The sequence below is a fragment of the Salvelinus namaycush genome, chromosome 23 (assembly GCF_016432855.1).
Source record: "Salvelinus namaycush isolate Seneca chromosome 23, SaNama_1.0, whole genome shotgun sequence".
Classification (NCBI taxonomy): domain Eukaryota; kingdom Metazoa; phylum Chordata; class Actinopteri; order Salmoniformes; family Salmonidae; genus Salvelinus; species Salvelinus namaycush.
The window spans coordinates 12,349,471-12,376,359 of record NC_052329.1 but is presented as its reverse complement, the minus strand read 5'-3'; the positions used below and the strand labels follow the sequence as shown (position 1 = coordinate 12,376,359).

Sequence of the window (26,889 nt, the reverse complement as noted above, 5' to 3'; positions counted from 1 at the left end):
ATAGTATTCACTGTAGTGTTTTTGCGGACTTTACTGTAGTATTTACAGTTTATAAATACAGTAGTATAAATACTATAGTATTACTATAGTTAAAAACACTATAGCATATACTATAGTAATTACTGTAGTGTTTTTGCAGACATTACGATAGTATTTACCATAGTGTTTTTATTTTATTATCTTCAGCATAGAAGTGGGGGTTTCTCCTTGAGGAAAACTACTGGACAAATATTAAAAGATCACATTTTCCATAACTTGTAGGTAGGTAGATCTGGAATCTAAACAGATAGTGTAGAGCTTCTACTCTTTTCTATAACCTTTAGGGAACATAATATGGTATATACTTGGCATGTAGGTTTCTCACTCATTGGACGAACAAACTGGTATATGGGGAATGGGTGGGATATATGCTAATGAAATACTGTAGTATTACTATAGTTAAAACAACGTTGTGTTTTGTTACAGTCTACGTAATTCTATAGTAAATACTACACATGATCAGGGGATACTAGTGTGCAATATAGTATTCTACAGTCTACAACTGTTGAAAAACCCACCGTCAATTGACAATCTTATGTGTATTGCGCAATCACCTTTTGCACACAGCCTTGCTCTCTCTCTCTCTCTCTCGTGGTTTCACGGACTTGAGTTATAAGTGCGTCATTCCACCTGATGCAAGCTAATGTGTGTGTGTGTGTGTGTGTGTGTGTGTGTGTGTGTGTGTGTGCGTGTGCGTCAGTCGGCAGCTCTATCTATTGGTTCCCACCGTGTATTATTGTATTGGTGTACACCAGTGTGCGTAACTGCCAAAAAGACCACACACACATGCTTGCTATACAACACTATGCCTTTGACAGTTTGCATGGATCTCCTGAAATTAGTATTTTCCTTTGTTATACGCTAGTCAAGTTAGGCATCTAGTGTTCCACAACTACAACATTCTATAGTAAGCACTACAGTATTCTACAGTACTGTATACTACAACATTCTATAGTAAGCACTACAGTATTCCACAGTACTGTATACTACAACATTCTATAGTAAGCACTACATGATCGAGGTATACTACAGTGTGAAGTATAGTATTTTACAGGATAGTTCAGTTTATTACAGAATTATATAGCGCTTTGTACCACTGTTTACATGGTTTCTATAGCTACTCATAATGTAGTGCTGTGGTCCACTAGGTTGCTAAATGTCTTTTTGTTGTAGTGCTGGACTGTGTACCAATGTATCTCTGTGTAATGTTTTTATGGGTCTGCTTGATGACTTGTGTGGTACTTTAGAGCATTGTTTCCCATCTCCGGTCCTCCAGTAACCTCAACAGCACTCATTTTTGTTGTAGCCTCGGACAAAAACAACTGATTCAGCTTGTTAAGGACTTGATGATTAGTTGACAAGTAGAATCAGGTGTGCTTGTCCGGGGCCACAACATAAATATGTGCTGTTGGCGGTGCTTGAGGACCAGAGTTGGGAAACAATGCTTTAGAGCAGGGGTCTTCAACTCTTACCCTATGAGGTTTGGAGCCTGCTGGTTTTCTGTTCTACCTGATAATTCATTGCACCTGATTTCTTAGGTCTAAATCAGTCACTAATTAGAGGGGAACAATGAAAAAAATGCAGTGGAATTGGCTTGGAGGTCAGAGTTGAGTTTAGAGCAATATGTGATACTTGCATATAAATCTGTAATTATATCAAGTTACCTTGGAAACAAGTTACCTCGCAAACCTTTTACAGTTAATCAAGTTTAGTCCATTCTGTAACATCATAGGCAAACTTTTTCCATTGCATTGAGGAAGAATTTAGACTTGGTTTGATCAAGAACCTTTTTATTTTCAGCATTGATTTAAAAAACAAAAAAGCAGTTAAAAATAACTCATTTTGTAAACTCAATTGCTGCAGTTAGATTAGATATTTTTTAATACTACCTAAAATAATTCAAAAGGAACAGAAACCAGAGAAAGATATTAAACAAAAAAGAAAAACCCCAGGGATGTAATGTAATGCAGGTTTTGTACATGTAATACTGTGGAAGACCACCCAGTCTATTGAAAGGCTATTTATCTTTTAAAGCAAAGGTTCATAAAAAAAAAAAAAGACTTTAGTTGAAATGCGACCGGAGGAGGGGAGCTGAGGTTAAATGATTGATTTATCATGGTCTCTTACAGTCCACATTCACATCAAACACAAGAAACTCAAAGAAAGTCAGTCAGAATTCCAATTCAATATCTACAAAATCAGCATTTAAACAACCTAGCTATCTATGTACACTGTACAAAGATTTTAACACAAACTTACATCTTTTACAAAAAAAATCTTGCCTGACTGGATCAGGCATATTATATTCCAAAACAACTCCAAGTCCAATACAACTCCAAGTCCAATACGACGCTGTTTTGTTATCTGTCCAGATGTGTGTAGAATACAAGTCCAAAATACAAGTCCAAAACTCATCTGTTTTGTTATCTGTCCAGATGTGTAGAATAAAGCCGATGTTAGCCTTTGTTTATTTTAGTTTTTAAGCAGACAGAACCAAAATGTAACACTGCAACTGACAAGACCCATGATGCAACACTGCCTAGCCGCTGTGATTGGTATGGGATGCTACATTATTATATTATTTTCCAGAACGCATTTGCATTGTGCATGGACCCTACTTCTCATCTATCAGTCAGTCTATTGCTGTTATGGCTTTGGGAAATTCTGGAGTGACTCTATGAAACCTGCTCAGTGCAAAACAACATGGGAAGAAGGAAATAAAATAAAAGACATTGAGCTGCATGCTGGGAAATGTAATAGCTCAAGCACACTCAATGTGAATTGTCAATTTTCAATGTCTATTTGAAAATCAGGGACTTTTGTGAAAAAACAATTACTAACACAAAAATTCCTCAGTGCTTATTATGCTAATTTCACTGGCCCAGAACTTACATATTATCATAATGCCCTTTGGAGGATTTCAATAATATAGCATGTTTCATGTAATAATCATGAAAACATAAAACATCAAAAGATACTAGTGCAAAACAATAAAGATCATATCATTAAAGCAAAATGAGCGACTTGGCAGGATAGCAGTTTAGCATGCGGTGGGACAGAAGGGTGGCTAAACTCTCATGGCTTCACAGGCCTGATTTCGGGGGAGGAGGTCTGGACTAAGGGTAATATTAAACATATTCCACATCAATCCAAATAGCATTCCTAGAGTGGATAATAAAAAACATATCTTCTTCTTCCATTTCCATTGCACCACTATGGTCATTTTACTATTTCACAAATTCTGTACAGGTTATGTATGAGGGGATTTGTACAAAATAAAAAAACTAGGGGGAAAAAAAGACACAAATCTGACAGGGGGGAGTTCCCCCCCCCAAGTGAATTGCATCGTGGTTAGGGGAAAGTCCATTGGGTCTCTGTGGGTGAGCAGGTGTAGTGAGAGGTGGGACAGGGGAGCTGTGTGGAGCGTGCAGCTAACAATCACATCCACTATGACAGAGAAGGCCATATCACAGTACTGACCATTCAATTACAATATTGTCCCTTTAATTTTTTTCCCAAACATTCTTAATATTTTGTTTATTGATTAGCTCATCCATTTTCTCTGCAGTTGTCTCTTCAAAAGTTTGTATTTTTTTCACTTTAATCTTTCTTATTCACATTCTCACCCTGTTTTCATTCCTACTCAACATATCTGGTAGGCTTTATGTTCCTGCTATGGAAGAGTATAACACTCAGCTGACCTTGACACGGGCCACTGCTAGGGTAGTGGCTATGATCATAACCAGCTATAGGTACTAATGTGACAAAACACATTGCTTTCCATTGTATGCGGCTTATTATCTTAAGGGGTAGTGGCTTAAGGGTAGTGGTTAAGGGTAGTGGCTTGTAATGAGGGAAACTAGTTTAAGGATAAAGCCTGCAATGGGTGAAGTGGTTTATCCATGTGTATGTGACCAATACAATTGGATTTGATTTGATTTAAGGTTAGTGTTTACAATGGCAGTGGTTGAAGGGTTAGGGTGGGTACTGTTTTGATAACGTAGCCACTAGCTAGCAGTGTGTCCATTATACACCAATCATTCCTCTCTGAGCAAGGACCTCCATCTCTCATAACTCCAGCTCGACACACTACTCTAACTGTCTCTGTTCTGCTCTCCTGCCCATCCCGTCCCCTAGCCAGTACTCTTGTCCCCACGGTGGGGCCCAGTCAGACCTCAGTCTGTTGCTGCATCTCTACGGTGTATGTCCCACCCCGGTGGAGCTCATCCATACTGTCAAAGTCACTACCGCCCGCCTCCGAGTCGTCAAAGCCGCAGGGCGCCGACAGGTCCGAGGCCGATGACGCGTTCACCGACAACCTCATATTCAGCGACACATTATCTTCCACGTCCCCGCCTCCCGGGGTGATCACCCCACCCACAAAAGTGCTGAACTCCTCCCCTCGGGGCCCGCCTTGCCCCGTCTCCCCCAGGGGCAGCTGGTGTGGGGGCAGGTATTGGCTGGGGTGGAAGTGTGGGCGGGGAGACCTGTGGCGTCCGGTGCTGTCACTACCACTCCCACTCAGGGTGCTCTCCTTGGAGGCGGGCTGGGTAGTGGGAAGGGTGTCGTAGGGGTGCCCCTGGTACTCCTCCAAGGGAGTGGGGAGGGGAGGAGGGAGCTGGTCCTGGGTCAGAAACTCCTCCTCATGGGGAGGGGGGAAGTCACTGTCGATGTCGTAGCCCCCGAGGTAGTAGTCTGACTCCAGCTCCCGGGCGCTGCTCCCCAGGCGAGAGCTGCCCCCCAGTCGGGAGGCTGAGGCAACCATGTCTCCGTGGCCCCCTAGGCCGCTGGCCTCGTAACTGGGCACCTCTTCGATGTCGGGTAGCCGTGAGTTGGGCATCCAGTCAGACGTGTCCCAGTGATATGCTGGAGGAGGGAGAGACAGTTAGATTACATTTAGCAAACGCAATCTCTGCCAACATGCCCGATGGACAGTTCAAATCTGAAGGTCCATCAGTTAGTGGACAACTACAGTCTCTCTGCAGAGGTCCATCGGGCATGTTAGTGGACCACTACAGTCTCTCTGCAGAGGTCCATCGGGCATGTTTGTAGACAACAAAAACACAGTTAGATGTCAACCATAGTACGGGGAACATCCGGTACAGGGAACATGTTAGCTGTGTTTGAAGGTTTCACAACATGCAGGAGGGAGGCCTGGGAACGTCAGGGGTCACAGGTCAACAGGTCATAGCATGCCAGGGTTCAGGAGGAGTCAGGGTGGCACTTCGGAACAGCCAAGCCATGGTGAGAGATCAGCGGTTACTCACCGATGGGATCATTCAAAGTAAAAAAACACATCACAGCTTGATATACTTCCACATGTTAACAAGACTGTTTCACAAAGCATTAAACTGTAAAATACTAAAGAAAAACGAAGAAAGGAAAAACAAACAGTACGCGCATCAAAGGAAATGACGAAACCAAAGTGAGAAACACTAAAAAGTTGTATCCATCCTGACAAGTTCAAGAAAAGCTTCAGACAACAAATCTCAACAAAGCAAAGTCAACGAGGACAAACTCATTAAAAGCAGTAGAAACGTCAGTCACATGGAGTAACAATGAAACAACACACTCGGAGGTGGGATGCAAATGCAATGCAGTGAGAGGATCAACCATAACATGTCACGGGCAGCAGGCGAAAGCAAAGGAAAGCCAAAATTGGCCAAACTGTGGAGGGACGGCAGTGAGGTGCGTTGGAGAGTCAGAGAAGCCTCTCCACCCTGGCAACGTGACATCTCCAAGGATGCATCAGGGTTGCTCAGTCAGCAGAACAATACTGTGACTGGGGCTAACACATGCTGGGGTGTGTGTGTGTTGGCAGGGGGCCAGGAGTAACAAATCACACAAACACAGTGAACTGGGATGGAGACTGAGAAGAGGGGGATGCAGTGAGATGGAGAGTGAGAGAAAGGGAGAGAGAGGATGAGAGAAGGAAGAGGGAGCGAGAGAGGGAGAGAGAGAAATGAAAAGAGAGAAGAAAGGAGCTAGGTGAGAGAGTGAGATTAAGAGGGAGAGAGAAGTAAAGGGAGTGAGTGATGTGAGATGAAGAATAAAGAGGGGGAAGGGGGTCACCTCTGTTGTAGCTCTGACCTTGGTCCATGACTGACACTGTCAGGTGGGAGAACAGGAGAAGAGAGCGCTTTAGCGTGTTAGCGTGTGTTTGTGTGTGTGTGTTTGTGTTAGAGGTGCCAAACAGGTGTTGGCACGGATTAGGACCGGATCATATGAGATTTGAGGGGGGTAATATGTCAGTTTCTTTATGTACATGTAATATGTCAGTTTCTTTATGTACGTGTAATATGTCAGTTTCTTTATGTACATGTAATATGTCAGTTTCTTTATGTACGTGTAATATGTCAGTTTATTTATGTACGTGTAATATGTCAGTTTATTTATGTACGTGTAATATGTCAGTTTATTTATGTACGTGTAATATGTCAGTTTATTTATGTACGTGTAATATGTCAGTTTCTTTATGTCCGTGTACTATGTCAGTTTATTTATGTCCGTGTAATATGTCAGTTTATTTATGTACGTGTAATATGTCAGTTTCTTTACGTATGCGTAATATGTCAGTTTCTTTATGTACATGTAATATGTCAGTTTCTTTATGTACAGTATGTGTAATATGTCAGTTTCTTTACGTATAGTAGGTGTAATATGTCAGTTTCTTTATGTACATGTAATATGTCAGTTTCTTTATGTACGTGTAATATGTCAGTTTATTTATGTATGTGTAATATGTCCGTTCATTTATGTACGTGTAATATGTCCATTTATGTATGTCCGTGTAATATGTCAGTTTATTTATGTACGTGTAATATGTCAGTTTATTTACGTATGCGTAATATGTCAGTTTCTTTATGTACGCGTAATATGTCAGTTTCTTTATGTACGCGTAATATGTCAGTTTCTTTATGTACATGTAATATGTCAGTTTCTTTACGTACAGTAGGTGTAATATGTCAGTTTCTTTATGTACGTGTAATATGTCAGTTTATTTATGTACGTGTAATATGTCCGTTCATTTATGTACGTGTAATATGTCCATTTATGTATGTCCGTGTAATATGTCAGTTTATTTATGTACGTGTAATATGTCAGTTTCTTTATGTACGTGTAATATGTCCATTTATTTATGTGCGTGTAATATGTCAATTTATTTATGTACGTGTAATATGTCAATTTATTTATGTACGTGTAATATGTCAATTTATTTATGTACGTGTAATATGTCAGTTTATTTATGTACGTGTAATATGTCAGTTTCTTTATGTACGTGTAATATGTCAGTTTATTTATGTACGTGTAATATGTCCGTTCATTTATGTACGTGTAATATGTCCATTTATGTATGTCCGTGTAATATGTCAGTTTATTTATGTACGTGTAATATGTCAGTTTATTTATGTACGTGTAATATGTCCGTTTATTCATGTACGTGTAATATGTCTGTTTATTTATGTACGTGTAATATGTCCGTTTATTTATGTACGTGTAATATTTCCGTTTATTTATGTACGTGTAATATGTCCATTTATTTATGTACGTGTAATATGTCCATTTATTTATGTACGTGTAATATGTCAGTTTATTTATGTACGTGTAATATGTCAATTTATTTATGTATGTGTAATATGTCAGTTTATTTATGTATGTGTAATATGTCAGTTTATTTATGTACATGTAATATGTCAGTCTCTTTATGTACGTGTAATATGTCAGTTTCTTTATGTATGTGTAATATGTCAGTTTATTTACGTACGTGTAATATGTCAGTTTATTTATGTACGTGTAATATGTCAGTTTATTTATGTACATGTAATATGTCAGTTTATTTATGTACATGTAATATGTCAGTTTATTTATGTACATGTAATATGTCAGTTTATTTATGTACATGTAATATGTCAGTTTCTTTATGTACAGTATGTGTAAAATGTCAGTTTCTTTATGTACAGTATGTGTAAAATGTCCGTTTCTTTATGTACAGTATGTGTAATATGTCAGTTTCTTTATGTACAGTATGTGTACTATGTCAATGCACATGTTGAGTTAAACTCTGATTCAGCCCTGACCTTTTGTCAGCCTGTTCCCATGAACCCCTGATGTGTGTGTGTGTGTGTGTGTGTGTGTGTGTGTGTGTGTGTGTGTGTGTGTGTGTGTGTGTGTGTTGAGGCTTTCCACTTCAACACATGGGTTCCATGTAAGCTAGGTATTTGGATGTGTACTGAACATATAAAGCCTACAGTATGTGTGTACATTGAGATTACATACAAGCCATGTATTTTACACCATAGCTGAAGTACACGATCTTCAAACAACAGCACTGTCATGGTATTGTCATGGATAGCATTGTCATGGATAGCATTGTCATGGATAGCATTATCATGGCATCTCATAGAGAGAGAGAGAGAGATAAGTACAGGGAGAAGTAAAGAGAGCGTCAGAAGGATAGAGAGAGTGAGAAGGGTGGATGAGACATGGTACCTTCGTTTTCAATAGTGTCGACTGCATCATTGACCAGTCGAATAACGGTCACTATGGAGGCTTGTTGGAGAGAAGCAGAGGGAGGAGACACGATTTGAGACACAGGAAGTTGACAACAGGCTCCCAGGAAACAGAGCTACTATTGGCTGAAGATGGGATAAACACTAGGGCCGTGTAGTATGGGAGGTGTCTGATCAAAAGCTACATATGGAACCAGGGTGCTATCTAGATCTCAAAAGGGGTTTTAGGCTTTCCACATAGGAGAACCCTTTAGAGAACACCTTTCGGTTCCAGGTTAGAACTCTTTTGGGTTCCATGTAGAACCATTTCCAATGAGGGTTCTACATGGAACCCGAAAGGGTTCTTTCTACTTACCTGGAACCAAAAAAGAGTGTAGGAGGGGACTAACATAATCTATGTGCATTTGCTCATCCAAGTATTGGAGAGTATCCCCAGCAAGAAAACACACACACACACGCACGCACGCACGCACACACACTTCCATTTACACATGTAAACATGAGGTAGGGCTGTGTTCAGAGAGACGAGAGCTAGATTGTTAAATTATGTTTTGAAGACATTCAGTGAAAATCAGATAAATACAAAAATAACAAGAAAGAGAAAGAAAGAAAATGGAATTAACATAATAATGACATCAGATCATATCCACTGGAGCGGTCGTTCGCACTGAATGGTCTGCTTCAAACTGTTCTGTGGCCTGATTGGCTAACATCACAGACAGCTATGTGAAATGTGATCATATTGACAGTGAAGCGGTTCCATTAATTATGAATGAATGAAGCTTCAATGTTGATACGTCAACATTGCATTTCAGCTATGTAGTCTAGTACATAGTAGCAACACACTATGATTATGTAGATTCACCATGGTGACAGCAGTGATTTTTGCAGGATGATCTGAGTGATCCATGTTGATCCAGAATTAACAACTTATAGGCTATTTCTCTAAGTAAAAACAACTACTACTGACATTTTTCCAATATCAAAACTCCACAAAGTCCACAACAACACATAAACACATAAACAACGTAACAATACAAAACACAGATAACACAACACATAAACAACCACCTAAAACCTGAACTGGCTTCTGCCAACAATTGGAACTGGAGCATCAACGACTATAACCATAAAACGCCACGGAAGAGAACAACATGTGTTTGAATTCATAATGATGAAACGATGACAAGTTAACAAACACAACACAGCTGTGTGGATGGAAGCATAGTGTCATTTCTCTTAGGCCAGCTTGCTGTCTGTCTGCACACTCTCTCACTTCCAAATTAAAACACAATTTGACAGGTGTGGAAATTAAAAAGTTAAAATCACTAGAATAAAAACGAGAAAAAAAACTCCAGGAATTAACACGGACAAATGATATTAAACACATGTAAACAATAAATCAACATGATTTGGGGACAAATAAACTAACACTGGATGTTAGTGTTTCCTGAAACACTTTTATAACACAGCAGGAGTAAATGCATTTGTTGGAGAGGGTTTAGGGTTTATAAAACACTGTAGAAATTCCCATAGTTATTGTTGTTGTTAATCACAGCATCTCTTTACTAATGCCCTTCCCCAAACCACCTCTGACTCCACCCCATCTCTTTGGTGTTTGCCAATCTAAAGGGACTGTTATTGAAGCAATATGGTCATAGCAATGTGCTTTAGGGAGCTTTGGCCATAATGCTTTCACATCTGGTTACTCTGAATCTGCCGTCATTAAAGGGTTATGAGGGGTTGTTAAGGGTTGTTATCGGACCAGACGGTAGACTAGCTCACTGTCGGCCAGAAAGAGTTACGAGAAAGGCGGGGCATGTCTTACCGTTGTCATCGCAAGAGTCGGACTGGAAGGAGCTCAGTGATTGGACCTCAGAGTTGCTGCCCTTGTTACTCCCTGAGAAACAGGTCATCTCTTCGCCCATATCTACCATTTTACCTGCAGGGAGAGGTCAGAGGTTAGAGGTCAGAGGAAGTTGGGAGCAGGCCAGGGAGAGTTGGCCCTCTGCAAGGTTAGTCACAGAAGAACACAGGCTCGTTCGTACCAGGGCTGTCTTTGTTGAGGCACACATCACACACACCTCGGCTCCAGTGACAACAATGATGGCACGGAGAGCTAGAAGTACCCCACACCCACAAACACACACCCACACACACACACATGCACACACACACACACACACTCTTATGATTTGGGAATCAAAGCCAGCTCATAATTATGATGGTTTTGATAAACTGAACGTGATGCAGTCTGACTATAGTTCAGTGTAATATGAATATGAATATGGAAATGGTACAACAATTCCCTCCCCCTCAAGGGTTCCTGGAAAAGAGATTCACTTGGAGGGATACACATTCACAAACGAACATTTGAATATATGCATGAATGCACACACACAAGACAAAAACACGTATGAACAAAGACTATACCACACACAAACAGGTTCAAACGCATCATACTATGCCCCCCCCCCCCCCCCCCCCCCCACGCACACACACTGACCCTCGTCGCTGTCCCAGGGGCTCTTGCGGATGGAATCACAGTCGGAACGGCAGGGCGAGACAGGTGGTAGGTTGGGTGCCACGCTGCACACCACCACCCCTCTCCGCATCGTGCCTCCCAGAATCCTGGGTGACTCTGGGTGGAAGGTGCTCATCTCATTGTGTTCCACGCCTCTCCCGTCCGCCATCTTCTCCAGCGTGGACCGTGGGTCACCTTGAAAACAGGGTGTGTACGCCATGGGCCTCACAGGCACCTGGGGCGGGCCGATCATTCCGGCTCCTCCCCCTATCACCGTGGCGCACAGCCCCGCTTCGGCGTACAGGTTCAAGGGGTCTCCCGGCATGCAGCGCAGGGTCTTGAACTGAACCCCATTGGCCTTGTTTAACAGAGCTGCTGTTGCTGGATCTTGGACCAGCGTCAAGTTGTTACGGGAGTAGTTCTTCTGGAACACCTGGAGACAAAATGTTTTTATTGTATGTCTTGTAAAACAATATATAGTATTACAGATGTAGGGTCTTACAGGAACTGTAAATGTGAATTAATTTGTGGATTACAATTTATGGACATTTTTGTTGGGGTTGATAAAAATTTTCATAAGAGAAAATCAAGCCTGAAATTTCAAAGTGGAAATAAAAAATTTCAGAAGCCTTTTAAACGTCAAATACAAAACAAGTAAAAAATGTCTCTTGCAACAGGGTGATCAAATTAAGATCCTACATCTGTAAAAAATAAAAACACACAAGAATAAATCAAACAATACAATACAGATACCTTCTTGCGGAAGGCGATGAAGAGGATGATGAGGCTGACGATGACGAAGAGGACAACAGCGATGCCGATCAGTTCTTCTTTCCCCAGCACGGCGTGTCCAGCCTGCATGTCTGGGACCACCACGGGCCGCAGGCCGCAGCGCTGGCCCACAAAGCCCGCCGTGCAGTTACAGTAGAACGAGCCGTGCGTGTTAACGCACACACCGCCGTTCTCGCATTCTGCCTCGCCGCCCGTGGCTCTGCCCCTCTCACACTCGTTTACATCCTCCTCACACCTGGAGAGGGTGAATGGAGGAACGGGGGCAGAGGGGTTGTTAAAACTCAGTTTGGTAATTAGTTTGGATAGTTTGACTTACAGATGCCTCTAGAGAAAATACACTCCAAAAATGATCCTTGAAGTAGGCGAATATCAATACATCAGAATGTTTAATAAACTGTTACATATAGATAGTTTGTGGGTCATTTAATACTTGACTGACTAAAAGTGAGGAAGACTCTCCTTTCATTTGGAGGTGGGAGGAAAGTGATGTAGAGAGGGAGATAGAGGACAGCTCAGGGACTCCTAGTCTCATATGCTCACTATTAAATAACAACCACACTGAGATTGACTTTCCTGATCTTCCTCATCTGAAATGAAAATGGCTTTGATGATGGAACACAAGCTTCTGGCGTGTGTGTTTGTGTGTGTGTGTGTGTGTGTGTGCGTGTGTATGTGTGTGTTGGTTAGTTTGTGTGTGTGTTGGTTTGTTTGTGTGTGTGTGTTGCAGCGAGTAAGAAAAGTGTATACATGAGTGAGCGTGTGGCTTTGTATCTTAGCCTTGATTTCTAATGTAACACAGTGGAACACCCCTAAACCCCCTGGAGAGAAGGAGACAAGCAGAATGAAATGTCATCTTTACTCTTTCAACTCTTTGAGTGAATCTTAAACAGGCTGCAGGCAGCTTGGGGCTCTGGCTCTTCTGCTCATCTGCCTATCACTGTAGAGAAAAGCTGGTTTATATGGCCACCTAGTGAGAATGATGAGGCATTGCGTTCACAGAGGGCTTTATTACATACTTTATATATGACATACTTTATATTATATCTACTACTTGGGCCAGTAGGCAGCTGAACCAGCTAAAACAAACAGCTCATTTAAAAGGTGGGTGTTTATGTGTGTGAGTGAGTGAGTTAAAGGGTGTTGTTGTGTCTGTCATATGCTGTATGTCTGAGACAGTCAACTCCATGGGTATGTGTTCAGGACAGGAGTGTGTTGGCGTGCATACTGTATATACAGTGGGGCAAAAAAGTATTTAGTCAGCCACCAATTGTGCAAGTTCTCCCACTTAAAAAGATGAGAGAGGCCTGTCATTTTCATCATAGGAACACTTCAACTATGACAGACAAAATGAGAAAAGAAAATCCAGAAAATCACATTGTAGGATTTTTAATGAATTTATTTGCAAATTATGGTGGAAAATAAGTATTTGGTCAATAACAAAAGTTTATCTCAATACTTTGTTATATACCCTTTGTTGGCAATGACAGAGGTCAAACGTCTTCACAAGGTTTTCACACACTGTTGCTGGTATTTTGGCCCATTCCTCCATGCAGATCTCCTCTAGAGCAGTGATGTTTTGGGGCTGTTGCTGGGCAACACGGACTTTCAACTCCCTCCAAAGATTTTCTATGGGGTTGAGATCTGGAGACTGGCTAGGCCACTCCAGGACCTTGAAATGCTTCTTACGAAGCCACTCCTTCGTTGCCCGGGCGGTGTGTTTGGGATCATTGTCATGCTGAAAGACCCAGCCACGTTTCATCTTCAATGCCCTTGCTGATGGAAGGAGGTTTTCACTCAAAATCTCACGATACATGGCCCCATTCATTCTTTCCTTTACACGGATCAGTCGTCCTGGTCCCTTTGCAGAAAAACAGCCCCAAAGCATGATGTTTCCACCCCCATGCTTCACAGTAGGTATGGTGTTCTTTGGATGCAACTCAGCATTCTTTGTCCTCCAAACACGACGAGTTGAGTTTTTACCAAAAAGTTATATTTTGGTTTCATCTGACCATATGCCATTCTCCCAATCTTCTTCTGGATCATCCAAATGCCCTCTAGCAAACTTCAGACGTGCCTGGACATGTACTGGCTTAAGCAGGGGGACACGTCTGGCACTGCAGGATTTGAGTCCCTGGCGGCGTAGTGTGTTACTGATGGTAGGCTTTGTTACTTTGGTCCCAGCTGTCTGCAGGTCATTCACTAGGTCCCCCCGTGTGGTTCTGGGATTTTTGCTCACCGTTCTTGTGATCATTTTGACCCCACGGGGTGAGATCTTGCGTGGAGCCCCAGATCGAGGGAGATTATCAGTGGTCTTGTATGTCTTCCATTTCCTAATAATTGCTCCCACAGTTGATTTCTTCAAACCAAGCTGCTTACCTATTGCAGATTCAGCCTTCCCAGCCTGGTGCAGGTCTACAATTCTGTTTCTGGTGTCCTTTGACAGCTCTTTGGTCTTGGCCATAGTGGAGTTTGGAGTGTGACTGTTTGAGGTTGTGGACAGGTGTCTTTTATACTGATAACAAGTTCAAACAGGTGCCATTAATACAGGTAACGAGTAGAGGACAGAGGAGCCACTTAAAGAAGAAGTTACAGGTCTGTGAGAGCCAGAAATCTTGCTTGTTTGTAGGTGACCAAATACTTATTTTCCACCATAATTTGCAAATACATTCATTAAAAATCCTACAATGTGATTTTCTAGATTTTTTTTTCTCATTTTGTCTGTCATAGTTGAAGTGTACCTATGGTGAAAATTACAGGCCTCTCTCATCTTTTTAAGTGGGAGAACTTGCACAATTGGTGGCTGACTAAATACTTTTTTGCCCCACTGTATACAGTGTGATCATTAATGTGATATTAACTCACGTGGTGCCCTGGAACCCTCTCCTGCAGCTGCAGAGGAAAGCGTTGCCGATGGCTTTGCACACACCACTGTTGAGGCAGGGGTTAGGAACGCAAGCTGTGATCTCTGTCTCACAGCGCCCTCCAGTGTACTGGGGACTGCAGCTACAGGCAAAACCTAATACACAGAGAGAAGAGGCAAAGGGACAGGAAAGGACAGGAATAAAAAGGGAGAGAGAGAGAAGGACAGAGAGAGTGGGAGAGAGAGAGAGAATGAAACATTAGCAGAGAGAGGACAGAGAGAGTGGGAGAGAGAGAGAGAATGAAACATTAGCAGAGAGAGGACAGAGAGAGTGGGAGAGAGAGAGAGAATGAAACATTAGCAGAGAGAGAAAAGAGACAGAGAGTAAAAAGAAAAAAGGAAGGAGAGCAAATTAAGTACTTTTACATTTGAGTCATTAAGCAGATGCTCTTACCGGTGGGAGACTTACAGTTAGTGCATTAATCTTAAGATAGCTAGGTGGGACAACCACATATCACATTAAGTACATTTTCCCTCAATTAAGTTGCTATCAGCAAAGTCAGAGCTAGTATGGGGGGTGTAAAATGAAGTATTCTGCATACAGGTTTAGTAGTGCTATAATTCAACAAAGCAGTCAGACCATCATAGCAGATTCAGAACACACACACACTCCAACACACACACATTTACACTCCATCACACACACACACACACACACACACACACACACACACACACACACACACACACACACACACACACACACACACACACACACACACACACTCCTACTCCATCACACACTCAACACTCCAACACACACAAACACACACACACACACACACACACACACACACACACACACACACACACACACACACACACACACACACACACACACACACACACACACACACACACACACACACACACACACACACACACACACACACACACTCCATCACACTCCATCACACTCCATCACACTCACAATCCATCACACACACAGGAATGCGTTCAGTGCTGTAGAGACTAGTGTGTGCATTGTTTGAGCTTTGGCGGCGGTGCCAGGATTAGTTGGCATGGGGTTGACGAGAGTTTGCCAGCCTAAACATCAACACACACACACCTCTGGGAAATCACACGGGTACACACACACACCTAGAGGCTCATGCAACTGGGAAATTGCACTGACACACACACACAATCACAAACACACACACAATCACAAACACACACACCACTAGGAAAACGCAGGGAAATGTCACTGTGTTTATCGACACAGCGCAGACAGACACACACGCACACACAGTGGGATACCGGAATACATACACACACACACTCCGATAACCTTTACACAAAGGTCGGGTGTGCCAAAAACAGGGGACCATGACAAGCCCCAGAATGCCGTGCTCTTTTCAGAGTGCTCCGCAATGCGAGTGGGGAGACCGGGAAAGACCAACACAGGGGAGCGTTAAGTCACTCTCTCTGTGTTGAGTCTTGGCCTCGATGTGTTAAGTCAGCACATTAAGTCAAGGGGTCACCCTGCTGAGTCCAGGCAGGGAATTTCGATAGAGATGACATTTAACCAGGCTTCCCCATTGACTCCAGTAAAATGCCAACGTCTTGAGCCCTGGCGGTAGTCTGATTTTAAAATGATACGATTTGTTCATGTAGGTCTTTTGAGTTCAGGCAAAAGGAGAAGAGATATGAACAGACAAAAAAAACGAAGAGCAACTCGAGAGATATGACGACACAAAGAGAGGAAGATAAGGACAGAGAGAAGGTAACACGATCAGGCAGACAAAAAGAGAAAGAAAGAGAGAGCGAGAGACAGAGAGAAAGAGAGAGAAATAGAGAGAGAAATAGAGAGAGAAATAGAGACAGAGATGCCATCACGGACATTGACCCCTCCTCCATTAGTGCATTCACTGTCAGACCACAGACACCATTGTCAGATCACAGTCAGATCAACGTGTTTCTGAAGAAATTAACCGGCAATATTCATTTAAAAAAACTGCCCAATAAACTCTACAACATAAACCAATCGTATAGATGGGCTCCAGACAGTGCAGAGAGAGAGAGAGAGAGAGAGAGAGAGAGAGAGAGAGAGAGAGAGAGAGAGAGAGAGAGAGAGAAAGAGAGAGAGAGAGACAGAGACTGAGACAGAGAGAGAGAGAGAGAAGGAAAGAGAGACAGAGACAGAGACAGAGAGCGAGTCAGAGAGAGAGCGAGTCAGAGAGAGAGCGAGTCAGAGAGAGCGAGTCAGAGAGAGAGAGACAGAGAGACAGAGAGACAGAGAGAGAGAGAGAGAGAGAGAGAAAGAGAGAGAACAGAAGTGATGAAGGAGTCACAGTCCCACCTTTGGAAAAAACAGTGGGTCAAGGTCAGTTTAATTAGGAGTTCATTATGGATTAATAATAGAATAACGTTGAGGGGAGATCCAGATCCCTGGAGAGGTTATAGTCTGCCAGCTGGCACAGATCATCAACCCTGATGACCTCCAAGTAAAACGCTAATCAATCAAACAATCAATCAGGAAATCAGTGTGTGTATTGTGGACACTAATGGTCACCAATAATCTTTGTCCTCGAGAGCTACAGGGTGGTGGAGGCTTTTGTTCCAACCCAGGCTGTTTGTTTCACACACACAACTGAGGAGGCTGTTGGGATGAGCAATAGGATGACAGGCTCATTTTAATGGCTGGATTGTAATAAATAAAAGGATATCAAACACATCAAACATATAGAAAACCACATTTGACCCTGTTCCATTAATTCCATTTCAGCAATTACAATGAGCCCGTCCTCCTATAGCTCCTCCCACCAGCCTCCTCACACACACACACACACACACACACACACACACACACACACACACACACACACACACACACACACACACACACACACACACACACACACACACACACACACACACACACACAACCTCTTGTGACCGCATCTATTTCCTCTTGCAGTTCTCCAGACTCACCACCGGAGGGCAGGCTGGTGCAGGTGGCTCCGTGGAGGCAGGGCTGTTTCAGGCAGGCGTCGGGGTAGAGAACACAGCCCAGCTTCAGCTCTGTCAGGCCCACCACCTCAGCATAGCGACTCCTCTTGTTCTGCAGGGGCAGCTCGTTGTTGTTGAGCATCACAGAGTCCAGGCAGCCCTGGAAACCATCCGTCACCCGAGGACCCTTCTTGTCTGTCAGGCTGCGAGAGTTAGGAGGCTGGACCTGGGGGGAGAGGAGAGACTTATGTATACATACAAACATTCAAACAAATACTGTATATAAATAGGTATAGCACACAAACTATAATATCAAACCAGAATACCAAGCTTTTTCATGTTGTTTTCTGAATATGGAGCAAGTCATGTTCAGACAACAATTTGAAAGACAAAGATTCTGATCCCCAAATACACTAAATACAGTACATTCATTTATAAACACACAGGCTGTGTTTCCTCAGAGTTTCCTATCTAACGCTTTCCATCCAGAGCCTCCTATCTAGAGCTTCCTATCCAGAGTTTCCTATCTAACGCTTCCCATCCATAGCCTCCTATCCAGAGCTTCCTATCCAGAGCTTCCTATCTAATGCTTCCCATTCAGAGCCTCCTATCCAGAGCTTCCTATCTAGAGCATCCTTTGCAGAGCTTCCTACCAGAGTTTCCTATCTAATGCTTCCTATCCAGAGCTTCCTATCTAGAGCTTCCCATCCAGAGCCTCCCATCCAGAGCCTCCTATCCAGAGCTTCCCATCCAGAGCCTCCTATCCAGAGCTTCCTATCTAACGCTTCCCATCCAGAGCCTCCTATCCAGAGCTTCCTATCTAGAGCTTCCTTTGCAGAGCTTCCTACCAGAGCTTCCTATCCAGAGTTTCCTATCTAATGCTTCCCATCCAGAGCCTCCTATCCAGAGCTTCCTATCTAGAGCTTCCTTTGCAGAGCTTCCTACCAGAGCTTCCTATCCAGAGTTTCCTATCTAATGCTTCCCATCCAGAGCCTCCTATCCAGAGCTTCCTATCTAGAGCTTCCTATCTAGAGCTTCCTACCAGAGCTTCCTATCCAGAGCTTCCTATCCAGAGCTTCCTATCTAATGCTTCCCATCCAGAGCCTCCTATCCAGCGTTTCCTATCTAACACTTCCCATCCAGAGCCTCCTATCCAGAGCTTCCTATCAAGAGCTTCCTATCCAGAGTTTCATATCTAATGCTTCCCATCCAGAGCCTCCTATCCAGAGCTTCCTATCCAGAGCTTCCTATCCAGAGCTTCCTATACAGAGCTTCCTATCTAGAGCTTCCTATGCAGAGCTTCCTAACAGAGCTTCCTATCCAGAGCTTCCTATCTAGAGCTTCCTATTCAGAGCTTCCTATACAGAGCTTCCCGTCCAGAGCTTCCTATCCAGAGCTTCCTATCCAGCGTCTTGTGTTGTGTTCCTCACTCTAACTAGATTAAATTGGTAAGAGCACTATAGAGAAACACTATACTTACACATACAAATCCATAACGCTTTGAGATGCAAAACACATATCAGCCACGCCCAAACAAACATATCAGTGTCCCTATAACACACAACCCCCCCACTCTCACAACCCCCCCACTCTGAAAAAATCTGTCACACGCACACCTACATGTTTAACAATTAATTTGCATTCAAAATCCTATTTTCTCTAATCCCTAACCCTAACCTAACTCCTAACTCTACTTCTAACCCTAACCCTAATTGTGACCCTAAACCTAACCCCTGAACCTAAAATAGCCTTTTTCCTTGTGTGGACTGGAGAAATGACCCCAATTTTCCTTGTTTTACTATCCTTGTGATTACTTCTGGTCCCCACAAGGATAATAAAACCAAAAACACACACACACACCCCTTCCCCTCCACAGAAAGCCCACCTGTGCTCCAAAGTAGATAGACCCATCTGCCCCTAGTGGTTGGAAGCTTGGTGGTCCTCTCCTCCTCTCCACATAGCTGTCGTCCAGAGACAGACTGGTGAAGTTACGGTTGAGCTCCAGAGTCACCGTGTGCCAGTTCCCATCGTTGATGGGCCTCCCAGAGATACCCAGCATACCAGGGCTGTTCCCACAGTCCAGCTGGAACCACAGTTTACCCTCCTCTAGCTGTCAATCACAACAAGATAGGCAGGATTTAGACACAGACGAGTGGCTTAGCTTCAGGTAATAACAAGGGTGGATCGTGCTGTGGGTATCCAGACTATCCATGCATGTGTACAGTGTGTGTACCTTGAATATAAAACAGTAGGCTGATCACGTCTGTCTGTTATGTTCAGTATAGTACAGGGATTAGCATGTCTAGGTGTGTACCTTAAACAGGGGTCAGCAAGTGTACGTGTGTGTGTGTGTACCTTCAGTATAGTGCAGGGGTCAGTGTGTGTGTGGGTACCTTCAGTATAGTGCAGGGGTCAGTGTGTGTGTGTGGGTACCTTCAGTATAGTGCAGGGGTCAGAGTGTGTGTGTGTGTGGGTACCTTCAGTATAGTGCAGGGGTCAGTGTGTGTGTGTGTGGGTACCTTCAGTATAGTGCAGGGGTCAGTGTGTGTGTGTGGGTACCTTCAGTATAGTGCAGGGGTCAGTGTGTGTGTGGGTACCTTCAGTATAGTGCAGGGGTCAGTGTGTGTGTGTGTGTGTGGGTACCTTCAGTATAGTGCAGGGGTCAGTGTGTGTGTGTGGGTACCTTCAGTATAGTGCAGGGGTCAGTGTGTGTGTGTGGGTACCTTCAGTATAGTGCAGGGGTCAGTGTGTGTGTGTGGGTACCTTCAGTATAGTGCAGGGGTCAGAGTGTGTGTGTGTGGGTACCTTCAGTATAGTGCAGGGGTCAGTGTGTGTGTGTGTGGGTACCTTCAGTATAGTGCAGGGGTCAGAGTGTGTGTGTGTGGGTACCTTCAGTATAGTGCAGGGGTCAGTGTGTGTGTGTGGGGGTACCTTCAGTATGGTGCAGGGGTAAGTGTGTGTGTGTGTGGGTACCTTCAGTATAGTGCAGGGGTCAGTGTGTGTGTGTGTGTGGGTACCTTCAGTATAGTGCAGGGGTCAGTGTGTGTGTGTGGGTACCTTCAGTATAGTGCAGGGGTCAGTGTGTGTGTGTGTGTGGGTACCTTCAGTATAGTGCAGGGGTCAGAGTGTGTGTACATGATGATTCCTCTGCTCTGTAGAGTTCTGATCCTCAGTCCCAGCTTCATCTCTCCTGTCCTTCCTCCATCAGACACTTTATACTTGATATAGCTGTTCCCTGAGAAACTCAGAGACGTGTGACCTGTATACACACACACACACACACACACACACACACACACACACACACACACACACACACACACACACACACACACACACACACACACACACACACACACACACACACACACACACACACACACACACAAAAATGCAGAGTCAGAGCACATACACACACACACACACATGCATGATTGAACACATTTTGGAATTTTCTATTTGCATCCACAAATTACACCACATTTACAAAGGATCCAAACATTCAAAAGCACCTGCACACTCTCCTAGTTTCCCTGGTGGACACTGGCAGGCATACGGTCCTCTGGTGCCCTCTGTGCCCACACACTGCATGTCTCCTGGACAGGGCTGCTCATCACACAACTCTGAGGCTGGGGGACAGCTACCATCTGAGGGAGGGAGAGAGAGGAGGGAGAGACAGGAGGGAGAGAGAGGAGGGGGGGAGAGAGAGAGAGAGAGAGGAAGGAGAGAGAGAGAGAAAGAAGATGAGCAAGAGAGAGAGAGGAGGGAGGGATAGAGAGAAAGAAAGAAGAGGAGCGAGAGAGAGAGAGAGGAGAGAGGAGGGAGGGAGGGAGGGAGAGAGAGGAGGGAGGGAGAGAGAGAGGATGGAGAGGAGGGAGAGAGAGAGAGGAGGGAGAGATAGAGAGAAAGAAAGAAGAGGAGCGAGAGAGAGAGAGAGGAGAGATGAGGGAGGGGGAGAGAGAGGAGGGAGAGAGATGAGGGAGAGAGAGGAGGGAGAGAGAGAGATAGAGAGAGAAGATGAGCGAGAGAGAGAGGAGGGAGGGATAGAGAGAAAGAAAGAAGAGGAGCGAGAGAGAGAGGAGAGAGGCGGGAGGGAGAGAGGGAGGGAGAGAGAGAGGGAGAGAGAGAGAGAGAGAGAGAAGATGAGCAAGAGAGAGAGGAGGGAGGGATAGAGAGAAAGAAAGAAGAGGAGCGAGAGAGAGAGGAGAGAGGCGGGAGGGAGAGAGGGAGGGAGAGAGAGAGGGAGGAGGGAGAGAGAGGAGGGAGAGAGCGAGAGAGATAAGAGGAGCGAGAGGGAGAGAGAGAGAGAGAGAGGAGGGAGGGAGGGAGGGAGGGAGTGAGAGAGAGAGAGAGGAGGGAGGGAGAGAAAGAAAGAAGAGGAGCGAGAGGGAGAGAGAGAGAGAGAGGGGGGAGGGAGAGAGAGAGGAGGGAGAGAGAGAGGAGGGAGAGAGAGAGAGAGATAAGAGGAGCGAGAGGGAGAGAGAGAGAAAGAGGAGGGAGGGAGAGAGAGAGGAGGGAGGGAGAGAGAGAAAGAAAGAAGAGGAGCGAGAGGCAGAGGGAGAGAGAGAGGAGGGAGGGAGGGAGGGAGAGGAGGGAGAGAGGAGGGAGGGAGAGAGAGAGAGAGGAAGAGAGAGGAGGGAGAGAGAGAGGGAGAGAGAGAGAGGAGGGAGAGAGAGAGAGAGAAGAGGAGTGAGAGAGAAGAGGGAGGGAGAGAGAGAAAGAAAGAAGAGGGGCGAGAGAGAGGAGAGAGAGAGGAGGGAGGGAGAGAGAGATGATGGAGAGAGATGAAGGAGGGAGAGAGAGAGAGAAGAGGAGCGAGAGAGAGAGGAGAGAGGGAGAGAGAGAGAGAGGAGGGAGGGAGAGAAAGAGAGAGAGAGGAGGGATGGAGAGAGAGAGAGAAAGAAGAGGGAGGGAGGGAGGGAGAGAGGAGAGAGAGAGGAGGGAGGGAGAGAGAGAGAGGAGGGAGGGAGAGAGAGAGAGAAAGAAAGAAGAGGAGCGAGAGAGGAGAGAGAGAGAGAGGAGGGAGGGAGAGAAATAAAGAAAGAAAGAAGTGGAGCGAGAGAGAGGAGAGAGAGAGGAGGGAGAGAGCGAGAGGAGGGAGAGAGAGAGAGAAGGGGAGTGAGAGAGAGGAGGGATGGAGAGAGAGAAAGAAAGAAGTGGAGCGAGAGAGAGGAGAGAGAGAGGAGGGAGGGAGAGAGAGAGAGGAGGGAGAGAAATGAGGGAGGGAGAGAGAGAGAGAGAGAGAGAGGAGGGAGAGAGAGGTGTGAGAGAGAGAGAGAGAGAAGAGGAGCGAGAGAGGAGGGAGGGAGAGAAAGAAAGAAGAGGGGCGAGAGAGAGAGGAGAGAGAGAGGATGGAGGGAGAGAGAGAGAGAGGAGGGAGAGAAAGATGAGGAGCGAGAGAGAGGAGAGAGAGAGGAGGGAGGGAGAGAGAGAGGAGGGAGGGAGAGAGAGAAAGAGGAGGGATGGAGAGAGAGGAGCGAGAGAGAGAGGAGAGAGAGGAGGGAGGGAGAGAGAGAGGAGGGAGGGAGAGTGCGAAAGAAAGAAGAGGAGCGAGAGAGAGAGGAGAGAGAGAGAGGAGGGAGGGAGAGAGAGATGTGAGCGGTGAAACAAAGGAGAGAAAGGAAGAGTGAGGGGAATGGGGAGGTAGAAAGAGAGACAGGAGGGGAGAGATTAAGGGATTGAGAGAGAGGGAGGAAGGGGAAGAGGTTAACACAACATGAAAGGAAAAGAGAAGAGAAGGAGAGGGTGTGAAACAGAGTGAGACAGGAGACAGAGGGTAGAAGGAGGAAGGAGGAAGGGAACGAGAAGCGTGAAATGAGAGAAAGGAAGAAAAGAAAGGATGAATAAAGAGAGCAAGAGAGGACAAGTTAATTTAGGGTTATTCAGAGTAGAGGCAGCCAAATCCTCTGTCCCCAGGAGACGTGCTAATCACGTTAGCCACAACATGCTAATTCAATCTACTGGGGGGTCTAATCCCAGGGGTAAATACACACTCAAGATGCCATCAGCTTTCTATCAGTATTTATACAATCAGACAGAGTGGTTGTTACAGTGCAGATCATGCAGACGTCAACAATGTCTATGCCTAATGTACAGCTCTCTAAAGGATACTTTGTGACACTCTAGTTTGTGTGTATGTTGCTGTATGAGTATGTGAGTGCATCACGATGCATATACATTGATATGATACATGGGTGTAGCATATCTGTGGGTGCAGGTCCTCACCAGTGCAGGTGCAGCGTGTGGTCCTGTGGAAGCGTGGCGACACAAAGCTAACCCTGGGTGTGCTGTAGGTGATGAGAGCGTGAGAGTCCAACACAATGCTCTGCTCACACTGGGCCCCACGACACTCAAGCCCAGAACAGTTCTTATCCAAGATGGCCGACACCCTCAGCACTTCCTCCAGCTGCCTCCGGGAGGCGCTCAGCTTCTGGGTCAGGTACGCTGCCTTGTAGAACCCTCCCCCAGCCGTCTCCACAGCAACCAGCAGATCCAGCTGACTGGTCCCGCCCACGGGCTGCAGACTGAGCACGTGCAGCGCGTCCTGCTTCTGCGTTGCCGCGGCAACCTTCAGGACTTTCACCACGTTTTTTAGATGTGTTGCCACGAAGTCGTGGGGTTGCACACTCTCAAAACGCACCGTCACTGCCTCGCGCAGCATCTCTGGCGATGCCTGCTCCACGTGCACGCTCACAGCCACGGGCACGGCGAAGCGTCCGTCACTCACGCTGGCGTTGAGGGAGTAGCGACCGGCGTCCAGGCCACCCAGGGCTATGATCTTACCGTCTCTCGGACTGATCTTAAAGAGGGAGCGTTGAGACGGAGGGGCGTGGCCGAAGGTCAGGGCATCGTAGGGGTCTGCGTCAGTGGCATGCAGCTGGCCGATGACTCCTCCAGGAAACTCGTCCTCCATGGTGATGATGTGGACCTCCAGGGGTAGCGCTACGGGCCGGTGAAGGCTCTCCTCAATCACACGCACCGTCAGGGTAGAGGAGGAGGACAGACGGGGCTTACCTGAGTCCCTTACCTGGAAGTAGGGGGAGGAGGGGAGAAGCAAAGGGTTAACACAGAGCCAAAAAACATCCATCACAATGTAACCCCATGTGTGATTTAATAACACAGACCTTCCAGAAGATTGCTGGTTGTAAGACCTGGTGTTAATTAACACTAACAGGGTTGACCAGCTGGTTGTAATACCTGGTGTTAACAGTAACAGGGTTGACCAGCTGGTTGTAATACCTGGTGTTAATTAACACTAACAGGGTTGACCAGCTGGTTGTAATACCTGGTGTTAATTAACACTAACAGGGTTGACCAGCTGGTTGTAATACCTGGTGTTAACAGTAACAGGGTTGACCAGCTGGTTGTAATACCTGGTGTTAACAGTAACAGGGTTGACCAGCTGGTTGTAATACCTGGTGTTAATTAACACTAACAGGGTTGACCAGCTGGTTGTAAGACCTGGTGTTAATTAACACTAACAGGGTTGACCAGCTGGTTGTAATACCTGGTGTTAACAGTAACAGGGTTGACCAGCTGGTTGTAATACCTGGTGTTAATTAACACTAACAGGGTTGACCAGCTGGTTGTAATACCTGGTGTTAACAGTAACAGGGTTGACCAGCTGGTTGTAATACCTGGTGTTAATTAACACTAACAGGGTTGACCAGCTGGTTGTAATACCTGGTGTTAACAGTAACAGGGTTGACCAGCTGGTTGTAATACCTGGTGTTAATTAACACTAACAGGGTTGACCAGCTGGCTGTAATACCTGGTGTTAACAGTAACAGGGTTGACCAGCTGGTTGTAATACCTGGTGTTAACAGTAACAGGGTTGACCAGCTGGTTGTAATACCTGGTGTTAATTAACACTAACAGGGTTGACCAGCTGGTTGTAATACCTGGTGTTAACAGTAACAGGGTTGACCAGCTGGTTGTAATACCTGGTGTTAATTAACACTAACAGGGTTGACCAGCTGGTTATAAGACATGGTGCTAACAGCAACAGGGTTGACCAGCTGGTTGTAAGACATGGTGCTAACAGTAACAGTAGAGATGATGTAAAATGGCCTTCTTACCTGGACCTGGATGACATACTCCATGGCCAAGTCCCTCCTAAACACCTGATTGGCTAGCAGAGTTCCATCCCACTCCAGTGTAAACTCTCCACCCTCATTCCCTGATAATATGCGGAACTCAAAGGGTGGGCCGTTATGGGAGGAGTCCTGGTCTATGACGGACAGCTGGAGAATGCTGGTGCCGATGGGCTTGTTCTCCTGTGATTGGACAATACAAGAAGGGAAATGAGATTAGATGCAAGACGGTGTGTGTGTGTGTGTGTGTGCTTCTCCTGTAAGAAGGGATATGTGTGTGAATATCTATGTCTATGTGGATGTAAGTGTGTATGAAGTTCATTGGCCATCTGAGCTGTCAATCATGTGAGTAACAGTACCTGTATGACAGTGGTGAGATTGGCCGGGGTGAAAGTAGGCGGGCTGTCGTTGATGTCTGAGATGTCGATGTTGACCATCACCGTTGACGACATGGGCGGAACACCACTGTCCAGAGCCCTGACCGCCAGAGAGTAACCAGACACCTAGAGAAGAAAAAATACAGTTTCCCTTGAAACTTTACGTTGAGAAACTTTTCAATCATTTCATTCCTGATAATGATAATAGGATCGAGAAAATCAAACGCAGCAATTTCCATGCAAATCAAATTCATCACACATTAACCAATGATGACAAGTTCCTAATCAAATATCTTCCTGGATACACATCCTTATAATGTGGTACTCCCTTGAATATCAGTACACCAAACAAGGACCTAACGGCGCTGATTAAGTGTGCTGTGATTGGTTGTGGACGCATCCTTTGATCCTCTGAAACACACTCCTGTGACTGACACATTCCTGGCGTGTCCTACCAAGCACGTACCCTGGGTTTCTGTCTCTGTCTCTCAGATTCACTCTACACTCAAAGAAAAAAGTGTTCCAAAATAGTTATTCGGCTGTCGACATAGAATAACCCTTTTTGGTTCCATGTAGAACCCCCTGTGGATAGAGTTCTACATGAAACCCAAAAAGGTTCTACCTGGAACCAAAACGTTTTTTAAAAATGGTTCTCCTAGGGGGACAGCCGAAGAACCCTTTT

The 26,889-nt window shown here is 45.0% G+C and overlaps 1 protein-coding gene across 1 annotated transcript in view; it reads right to left on the bottom strand.

The window, feature by feature from the left end:
• Positions 1 to 1,820: 1,820 nt before the first annotated feature.
• fat3a (FAT atypical cadherin 3a) overlaps positions 1,821 to 26,889 on the bottom strand; it is a 234,259-nt gene continuing 209,190 nt past the window's right edge. The window contains exons 18-31 of the mRNA XM_038962177.1: positions 26,190 to 26,333; positions 25,816 to 26,013; positions 23,963 to 24,764; positions 21,250 to 21,384; positions 20,839 to 20,996; positions 19,623 to 19,847; positions 17,720 to 17,963; positions 14,728 to 14,881; positions 11,827 to 12,100; positions 11,056 to 11,506; positions 10,378 to 10,491; positions 8,530 to 8,589; positions 6,112 to 6,147; positions 1,821 to 4,905 (exon numbers count right to left, since the gene is read on the bottom strand). Of these exons, the coding sequence (XP_038818105.1) occupies positions 4,208 to 4,905; positions 6,112 to 6,147; positions 8,530 to 8,589; positions 10,378 to 10,491; positions 11,056 to 11,506; positions 11,827 to 12,100; positions 14,728 to 14,881; positions 17,720 to 17,963; positions 19,623 to 19,847; positions 20,839 to 20,996; positions 21,250 to 21,384; positions 23,963 to 24,764; positions 25,816 to 26,013; positions 26,190 to 26,333 (3,693 nt within the window). The 3' untranslated portion in view covers positions 1,821 to 4,207. The remainder of the gene's footprint in view (positions 4,906 to 6,111; positions 6,148 to 8,529; positions 8,590 to 10,377; positions 10,492 to 11,055; positions 11,507 to 11,826; positions 12,101 to 14,727; positions 14,882 to 17,719; positions 17,964 to 19,622; positions 19,848 to 20,838; positions 20,997 to 21,249; positions 21,385 to 23,962; positions 24,765 to 25,815; positions 26,014 to 26,189; positions 26,334 to 26,889) is intronic.